Below are 10,425 nucleotides of genomic sequence, written 5' to 3'. Positions count from 1 at the left end.
ATTTACTGTTTTGCCAAATCCCACATTTTTGGGATTCAAGATAAGTCAGGAATTTAATTTTGTCATGGTTACTCGTTTTACACAAACACACAGTTAGATGAAAGGGTTAACCACACAATGTAGCCAGTATTATCCTTTACAAGACAAATAATTTCTTCCCTTAGAGGACATGGGTTCGAAGAAAAATAGGACATTTAATCATGCCAAGAATTACAAAGAGTGAACCAGAACAAAACTAACATTCCTGGAGTAGACTTCAGGCAAACAGTTTGCAATGATGCATGACTCAAAATTACCAAAATACATCACAGACCATCATTTAAACTGCATTATCATAAATGTAAATACCATTAGTGGAACATCAAATATTTTACTCCATTTAGTCTGCTGTTATGTACAAGCCTTCATTCTCTAAACTTATAATGATTTAGATCCTTATTTTACTATCTGTTAATCTGCATACAATGTGGCAGTTTTCCAGATACAGGTCTGAACTGGGATTCTGGTACTGAACAGTACCAGAACTATTGCATTGTTATAGCTGGTTTCCAGCTGTATTCATCTAATTAAAGGAACACAATGGTACAACCACACAAAGAAATGGCCTCAATGGTTTATGAATGGGTTGCTATGTAAATACATTCCACAAACTATCTATAAAATGGATGAGAGCTGTGCTGTTTGTTTTTGCTGTTTTCTGGATTCCCTTGTGCATGGCCAACTGTTCTATTTCTGCAAGATTATCCTTCTGTTTGGGAAGTCTCATGTACTTTGATGTGAAAATAATTTCAACATATTGTGGGACTGTAGGACAACGGAGAACAACACAGCATCATGACATTTCTTAATGACTTTAGTATATCTGTTAAGATTCAAGAGCTTTTAAATATTTCTTAATGTGTCAATCTACAGACTGTAATCATTGCAGTTATACACTAGTATATAAAAGGTCTCCCCAATTACCAGACCTGTCAAAAAGCCACTGCTTAGGCATTAAGCAAGACATGTAAATCTCACATGCTCACATTTTTGCTTAGATTCAGATTCTGCCTCAGTCTGACAAACGAATAAAGGTTGATGTACAAAAGAAGATATTTAAGCTATCCTGAGAGGTTATAAAAGGAGTTCTGGGTCTTTAGTAGCTAACAATGTGTTTATCTGAAAACTTGGATCTGAAGTTAAAGGTCTTTTACTTTATCCTCTTGAGAACACATTGGTTCTCACAGCAGGGTTGTACAAAAGGCTTTTCTGTTTATTCACAGGTTTTGGCAGAGATGAAAATGAGGAGAAAATACAAACAGCTGATTGTAGCGCCATTTGTGGCTGATCAGAAGTAAAACAGAAAGTTTGCATGTGATGCCTGTGAGTCTTGTAACTTGTCTAGTTATGGAGTGTTGGAAACCATTCTACTGCTGATCAGAATTAAAAATCCTACATGGCTAAAGTTTACGTAAATGAAAAAGGGAATTAAAAAGTGAAGAAAAGGAGGCAAATACTTAGCAGCAACAAATAGCAGCAGACTGCAGTCAGCATCAACATGATCACAATAACACTATACAAAAATACAAAATAGTAGGTTATTTAATAATAATTATAAACTTCTGAATATTTCATAACAATTTGTCATCCCATGCACATTAATATAGTGGATTATATCACATTATCTGGATGTGAATCCTGAACCCGTCCAACTGAAATATAAAAGTCATCAGTAAGTCACTTGACTTCAGTAAAAGGCTCCTTATGGTAATGTACTGAGGTAAACAAGGCAAAGTTTTAATGAAGGAAGTTACCCTCTGTTCGGGCCCTTGGGAATGAACATCACAGCTCCACCAACAAACACTCAAAATAATGTCACTACAGATATCGGTATGGCAAATGAGTGTTCAGCCATTTTGCTCCGTTAGTATGCATTCTTATAACTTTTAAAAAGTTTACAAAAACTGCTTCAAATATTCACCGACCAGGACGTTAATCATTTCTGCAACATGAGTTAATCCTGCCTCCTGTGCTGGGATTTGGCTAAAAGACCATCTCCAAAAGAGTCGCTTTAAACTGTGTAGCCGGGACTTCCTGAATATGGCTGAAGTAAAGTCACAAAAAAATAGGAGTTTAAACAAACAAAAAAAAGAGAAGTTTATCATTGTAGATGTTTGTAACTCAAAATTAAAGTATTATTGTAAAGCTCTATAAATCTTGTAGACAAAACTACTTGACAAAAATGGCTCCCCTATTAAATGTGTTGTGTAACTAAATCTTAAATCTCGACTGAATCTCGATTTAAAGGATCTGTTGTATCAAGTGAAGTAATTGGACTATACAAAACCGAATACTGTTTTAGTGCAAAATGTGATAAATTAGGTGTTAAACGAACAAGCTGCTTGTGTTACATTGCTATAAGAATGATCTAGAAAGAATCTAAAGTACAGCATAACCAATCTTTATTCAAACTAGCGATCACTCAAGCAAACCACAAATATATATATAAAAGAAAATCAGCACTATTTCCACTTTAGCCTTGTCACTTTATGCTTCAAATCAAAGCCCTCAATTTTAGATTGTTATTTATACTGTATAGTGCCAGCAAGATTTTTACAAAAAAAAAAAAAACAAAACTGTTGGTCACAATTGTCACAGTTCTGTCTTGATCTTGTGCATAAGGTCCTTCTGGTCAATCATCTCAAGCTGCCTGCTCCAGCGATGGTAAGCCAGAAGTGCAATGTTCTTTGCAGCCATAGAGCTCATCTCCATGGCACTCGCTGCCCATTCGATTCCATTGAGGTAGTAAAGATTTTCATGTAGGATCATAGGTGGCATATCCTGAGAGCTTCCATATCGAGGGTATGCCTTCCATTCAGTGACCTGCACAGAGTAATAAGACTTAAAAAGAGTTTTTAGCTCATCCTTCTCCAGTGGTTTAGGGGAGAAGACTTTATAGACTCTGGCCTCATGTGGCTGTTTACGACGAAAGCCAGTGCTGATGTTGACAGGGCAGATGCTAGAGGCACTGTTGAAGAAGAGATCAGCGGTTTCTGTGGTCAGCACACTTGTGAAGGGGAAAAGCTTGGGGTCAGAAAAGCCAAAGTATGTGCAGTTGAGATAGCCATGGATAACAGAGGCCACCATTGTGTGGTAAGACCCGGATATCTCTGATAACTGAGGTTCAAAGCCGAGGAAAGAGATTCCAGAGTTGACGTTTTGCTGGAGAGGAGTGGCTATGATAACTATGTCATAAACATCTGATGCAATCTCATCCTTAGTGGTGTAACTGAGCTTGTACTGGTTGGATTCACCTAGAGTGAGCAGAAATCACATGTTATATAAAATACATTATATCAGCCAAAACAGAATGCACAATAGATAGAGGATTTATAATTGGAAAATTAACTAATTTATACTTAAAAGTTATCCTGGGTTGCACTAAATAGTTCCTTCTTAAAAATCTATTCATGAAATTGATGAGATATTTTCTAAGTTAGGAATCATGGCAGGGCTTTGGATTGCAGGGTCTTGGTTGCAATGGATGATGAATATTGTATATTTCATAAATGAATACTGTCAGTGATTTGCTGATTCAACTAAGCATTAAAAGGTATTGTTCATTTCATACTTGAATCTCACATTAAGTGTTTGTATGAATTTGTACTTTAATGTCAATTAGCAGAATACAAAACTGTGTATCCATAGCACTGCAGAACATGTGCTATGTGAACAAATAGATTTTTTCTCTTTGTGCATTAATATAATCAATACTTTTCTATTTCTTCTTCTTCTCCTTATTGTTATTATTATTATTATTATTATCTGTCACTGTCAATTCAGTTATTTAAAATAGATTTATCTGTTGCAAAGTTTGAATTGATAGCTGAAAAGTACACTGATTGATGTTTTGGAAATAACCAAAAGTTGTTTGGGATTGTTTAGCAGTTGGTCTTAGTGACTTAGAAGGCCTCTGATCTATCCCAAACTTTCATTCTAAAATTATTTGTGAATTATTCTTAATATTAAGATTTTCTCATTTAACAAATCAGTTTTATAATATGCTGCATTTGTATATACTTCAAAAATATTCAGTTCCCATAGCACTACAGGTTGCATAAGTAGACAGCATTTATTTGGTACATTCATGCAACTCTGAGATCCATTTAAATGGCAACACTAACATACATAAATTTGGTCAAATTTAAAGCAGACATTAAAGATATTTTCTTTCAAGATTACCCTATAATTCTTATCCTGACCAAGTATACCACAAAATATGGTGGGCAGAAATGATACTCCAATCTTGTAACTTCTCATATGTTCTTTACTCTTGTACTTGACATTCATTTTTTTTTTTTGCTTGGTTCATGGTTATGTTGCTACCTAGCTTTAGTTGATCAGCGCATAAAAAACAAATCACAAAAAAACCCCACCAAACAAACCTTTTAAAATAAACCAAGAACCTCTGCAAACTTTCAAATTGCAAGTAAAAAAATTCAACCTGCATGACAAAGTATGTGATTCTGAAAATATGTTCAAAAAGGGGTTGTAAATTTGAGTTAAACTGGCAACATATATTGAGATATACACTATATATAAAACTGACCATCACATGCTTGTGTGTTTCTTCCCCAAACCGTTGCCTGAAAGTTGGAAGCGCACAATTTTCTGGAAAGTTTTTACATACTGTACTATTACAACTTCGGTTTAGGGCCCAAACCTGTTGCAGCATGAAAATTTCCCTATGCAAAAAGCTTGCAGAGGTTGGTGTGGAATAACTTGAGTGTCCTGCACAGAGCCATGACCTCAACCCCACTGAGCACCTTTAGTATAAACTGGAACACCAACAGTGTTTAATAATGAGCTAGCTTAACATGTTATCATTTATACAGTAACAACTCATTCACAGGGAATTGTATGGCAACCTACAAGGGAATTTTAAAAATGTATAATAATTGATACAGAGAATATCTCTGTAAGCCTTAAATATACCCACACACATTTGACAGACTGACCGACTAACTGTGATAGCCTAGTGGTTAAGGCATTTGACTACTGAGTTTGAATCCCAGGTCCACCAAGCTGCCAGTGCTGGGCCCCTGGGCAAGGCCCTTAACCCTCAATTGCTCAGTTGTATAAGTTGAAATAAAAAATGTAAGTCACTCTGGATAAAGGTGTCTGCTAAATGGCAGAAATGTAGATAGATTATGGATAAGGGTGGATATGAGTACATGTAAATACCTGATGACTGTAGGGAAATGGTGGTAACTTGAGAATGGATTAGGTTGGCTTTTGCTAGTTTTAGAAGTCCAGAGCAAACTAATTTATTTCCTCCTTCAACTGCCCACAGATTGGTTTGTGCACCAGCCAGTGAAACGGCACCTATGAAAGAACAACAGAAAATAAGATTTATGTGATTTAGCCTAATCTGTCATCTGCTAAAAGTGAAAGTTCACATAAATCGTGAAAAAGCAAGAAGCAAAAAGTGCAAAAAAAAAAAACAGTATAAGAATTTCTAAGTAATAGCAATAGATATACATGTTTGGTACCAGACAAATCCAGAGATGCGCATTGATTTTAACATATTCTAATGTTGACCTGAACACACCGTTTCGATAGTTATAGCTACATTATAAATAGTCTAAACTTTATAAATTAGACTCTTTACACACTTTAATAATCTCCATCATTCTGAAAATCCTGTAAAAATGTTTAGATATGCCTTATTTAAAGTTTGATAAATGTTATCCAGTGTATTAGCAGTATGCTCCCTCCTTTCATTCATATCCCCATGATGGATGTAATGTAGGGGATCTACATGGGAATGAATACAAATAATTACACCTACCAACAAACGCCGGCATACTGACATTCTGGCCGTAATTGACCCACATGATTGGAGCCACGACTTCATCAATGAAGCGCTGAGACACACCCAACTCCAACAAAGACTCAGACAGAGAGCGACGGGTCATGTTGAGAAATCCTGAACCACCCAGGGAATTTAGCAACTCATCCACTGTACTGAATGCATAGCCATGAGCTTGGTATTTATAGATTCTGAGAAGAAACAAACATATTATTGAATAGTACATACATAATAAATCAGTTCTCAATGAAACAAAAACACTATTTCTATTTCTATCTTCAAACAAGAAATGTGTTAGGCATACTAGTCCCTTTTAAACTACTTCTGAATTTTTGATCTTTTAAACATGCATTAGGGTACGATAGTGTGTGTGAGCATGTGATTGTATGCGTGAGCATGTGATTGTATGCGTGCGAGGGTATGATTGTGTGTGTGAGCATGTGATTGTATGCGTGCGAGGGTATGATTGTGTGTGTGAGCATGTGATTGTATGTGTGCGAGGGTATGATAGTGTGTGTGAGCATGTGATTGTATGCGTGCGAGGGTATGATTGTGTGTGTGAGCATGTGATTGTATGCGTGCGAGGGTATGATTGTGTGTGTGAGCATGTGATTGTATGCGTGCGAGGGTATGATTGTGTGTGAGAGCATGTGATTGTATGCGTGCGAGGGTATGATAGTGTGTGTGAGCATGTGATTGTATGCGTGCGAGGGTATGATAGTGTGTGTGAGCATGTGATTGTATGTGTGCGAGGGTATGATAGTGTGTGTGAGCATGTGATTGTATGCGTGCGAGGGTATGATTGTGTGTGTGAGCATGTGATTGTATGTGTGCGAGGGTATGATAGTGTGTGTGTGAGCATGTGATTGTATGTGTGCGAGGGTATGATAGTGTGTGTGAGCATGTGATTGTATGTGTGCGAGGGTATGATAGTCTGTGTGAGCATGTGATTGTATGCGTGCGAGGGTATGATTGTGTGTGTGAGCATGTGATTGTATGTGTGCGAGGGTATGATAGTGTGTGTGAGCATGTGATTGTATGTGTGCGAGGGTATGATAGTGTGTGTGAGCATGTGATTGTATGCGTGCGAGGGTATGATAGTGTGTGTGAGCATGTGATTGTATGCGTGCGAGGGTATGATTGTGTGTGTGAGCATGTGATTGTATGCGTGCGAGGGTATGATTGTGTGTGTGAGCATGTGATTGTATGCGTGCGAGGGTATGATAGTGTGTGTGTGAGCATGTGATTGTATGTGTGCGAGGGTATGATTGTGTGTGTGAGCATGTGATTGCATGCGTGCGAGGGTATGGTAGTGTGTGTGAGCATGTGATTGTATGCGTGCGAGGGTATGATAGTGTGTGTGAGCATGTGATTGTATGTGTGCGAGGGTATGATAGTGTGTGTGAGCATGTGATTGTATGCGTGCGAGGGTATGATTGTGTGTTTGAGCATGTGATTGCATGCGTGCGAGGGTATGATAGTGTGTGTGAGCATGTGATTGTATGCGTGCGAGGGTATGATAGTGTGTGAGCATGTGATTGTATGCGTGCGAGGGTATGATTGTGTGTGTGAGCATGTGATTGCATGCGTGCGAGGGTATGGTAGTGTGTGTGAGCATGTGATTGTATGTGTGCGAGGGTATGATAGTGTGTGTGAGCATGTGATTGTATGCGTGCGAGGGTATGATTGTGTGTGTGAGCATGTGATTGCATGCGTGCGAGGGTATGATAGTGTGTGTGAGCATGTGATTGTATGCGTGCGAGGGTATGATAGTGTGTGTGAGCATGTGATTGTATGCGTGCGAGGGTATGATTGTGTGTGTGAGCATGTGATTGCATGCGTGCGAGGGTATGATAGTGTGTGTGAGCATGTGATTGTATGTGTGCGAGGGTATGATTGTGTGTGTGAGCATGTGATTGTATGTGTGCGAGGGTATGATAGTGTGTGTGAGCATGTGATTGTATGCGTGCGAGGGTATGATTGTGTGTGTGAGCATGTGATTGTATGCGTGCGAGGGTATGATAGTGTGTGTGAGCATGTGATTGTATGCGTGCGAGGGTATGATAGTGTGTGTGAGCATGTGATTGTATGCGTGCGAGGGTATGATAGTGTGTGTGAGCATGTGATTGTATGCGTGCGAGGGTATGATTGTGTGTGTGAGCATGTGATTGTATGCGTGCGAGGGTATGATAGTGTGTGTGTGAGCATGTGATTGTATGTGTGCGAGGGTATGATTGTGTGTGAGCATGTGATTGTATGCGTGCGAGGGTATGATTGTGTGTGTGAGCATGTGATTGCATGCGTGCGAGGGTATGGTAGTGTGTGTGAGCATGTGATTGTATGCGTGCGAGGGTATGATAGTGTGTGTGAGCATGTGATTGTATGTGTGCGAGGGTATGATAGTGTGTGTGAGCATGTGATTGTATGCGTGCGAGGGTATGATTGTGTGTGTGAGCATGTGATTGCATGCGTGCGAGGGTATGATAGTGTGTGTGAGCATGTGATTGTATGTGTGCGAGGGTATGGTAGTGCATGTGTGAGCATGTGATTGTATGCGTGCGAGGGTATGATTGTGTGTGTGAGCATGTGAGAGTATAGTTGTATGTGTGCAAGGGTATGGTAGTGCGTGTGTGAGTATAGATGTATGTATGCGAGGTGTCTGAGGAAGTATGTATTATGGCCTAAAATGCCTCTGAAAGAAGGTGGTAACTTAGATATTACTTTTGTTCCCTTCCTCTTATACACCAAACACAAGAGACATACAATATCAATAGAGTTAAATACAGCGCAGATCATCAACTAGTCAAATGAAATAGTCATATAATCATCCTAATATCTCTGAATAAATCACTTTTCTGCTCATTTTTCTTTCAATTTAATTTAATTGATCCTTAGTACATTTGCTTGTCACTTGATTTTACTGTTTTTTTATTTTGAACAAAGTTCTTATGTTGAATATCTTGTTCTTGGTTTTAAAGCTCCACACACAGGGTATAGCCTAATGATGCTGCACCTTACTTAGTGCTCTACTTGCATAGTTACTTAAGATTCAGCCACTGAAAATGCACAACTCATTGCTTTTATGCCTCTGCCACCAGGTGGTGGAGTTATGTTTTTAAGTAGTCCATGCATTCACCCCTCTGAGGTTCTCAGTCCTGTGATAGCTCAAGGAGTAATTCATGGCAACAGCACGGTCCAATGTCTGAGTTTTCCTCCATCGATTCCTTAGGCATTAAAAAGCATTTCTAATGTGTAAACTTTAAGGATGTATTTTCAATAGAATATTGGCACATCTGGCTGCATATGGATGCATATGCTGCATGCACATTTTAATATTAAATATACATTTCTTATTTTATATGCATTATCATGTGATGAGAAATGATAAATCAAGGTATGGATAGTGCTGGGTTTAGAGCCATACTGCTGTTCTGCTTAGTAGAGAAGTTTTATTTCTCACCTCATGAACTTCTCCATGATTTCCTCCACCCACATTTGCATACGGATAAAGCTGATCCCATAACGCCACCACAGGCGGAACAGGTCCAGCAAGTACCAGTCGGTCTCTTCCAGTATGAACTCCTTCCCATTAAACACAGCCATCTTTCCTGCCACACTCTTTCGATATTTCAGCCCTAGCACAATAAAACAGTGGAATGTGGATCAGAGTCCTGGACTACATCACTGAAAAACCTGTCTGCTTTTATTCCCCTATCAAGACCCAGGGATGTTTCTGAGGACATCCACAAACACCGTTGTGTGTGATCTCAAATACATAGGATGCTTTGAAATTAAATGGTTGGGACTCTTACTAGAATAAGGATAATCAAGTTGACAGTAAAATAAGAACCCATGCGAAGGGGATTTGTGTGTTTTAATAAGATGTTGCTAGAGTTATGTACAGACCCAGCTGCTTCATAAAGTCCTGCATGTGTAAGTTGAGGGAATGGATGATGGAGCCGCCAGTTTCGTAAGCCTGGTTGTTAACAGTGACGGTTGCCAAGCGACCACCAACATCCCGCTTCTCGAATACGTCAATGCGCACTTCCGGTCCGAAATGCTGCCGCAGGAAATGCGCTGTCGCGGTTCCGCCGATTCCAGCACCAATAACAGCTTTAAAACACGATTAAACATTGACAGGAATTAGGGGTTTCAAAAACCAAATATTGTGTATTGTGCAGACTCGAGTCACGAAACATAAAAGGTCCATATGACCTGCACTACTTGGGTATCAGAGCTAGCTGTCGTTAGCAACGAGCTCTGTGCTGCGTTCATGCTCCAGCCTACCGATGGTAGAAGGCGGTGCGCCGTCCAGCTGCACAACACCTGAATCCGCCTGCGTTCGAGCGGCCAAAACAAAAGACAGAAGCCCTAATGACGTGCACAGCAGCATGGCGCTAAACATTCACACAGATAAACAAACCGCTGTCCATCACACTGAATGTCGGCTGCACCAAATCCACGCTCATGTCGGGGCGGACTGCATGTGTTGCAATGTCAAAAAAATACGTTTCACACCATCGGAAGCAAAGCAGCTTAACAATACGCTCCGACGTGTCAAAGTCACGTGTTTC

General features: G+C 39.3%; 1 protein-coding gene across 1 annotated transcript; it reads right to left on the bottom strand.

Annotated features, from left to right (window-relative positions):
• Positions 1–2,419: 2,419 nt before the first annotated feature.
• On the bottom strand, positions 2,420–10,412 carry LOC132860149 (prenylcysteine oxidase-like). The gene is made up of 6 exons (XM_060891249.1): positions 10,139–10,412; positions 9,758–9,964; positions 9,312–9,486; positions 5,831–6,042; positions 5,224–5,364; positions 2,420–3,293 (listed from the first exon to the last, which is right to left on the bottom strand). Exons 1-6 carry the CDS (start codon positions 10,254–10,256, stop codon positions 2,632–2,634), a joined length of 1,515 nt encoding a protein of 504 aa, XP_060747232.1. The 5' UTR covers positions 10,257–10,412; the 3' UTR covers positions 2,420–2,631.
• Positions 10,413–10,425: the final 13 nt, after the last annotated feature.

The sequence above is a fragment of the Tachysurus vachellii genome, chromosome 17 (assembly GCF_030014155.1).
Source record: "Tachysurus vachellii isolate PV-2020 chromosome 17, HZAU_Pvac_v1, whole genome shotgun sequence".
Classification (NCBI taxonomy): Eukaryota; Metazoa; Chordata; class Actinopteri; order Siluriformes; family Bagridae; genus Tachysurus; species Tachysurus vachellii.
Note: the sequence above shows the minus strand (reverse complement) of the source record. Positions and strands in the feature narration are given on the sequence as shown.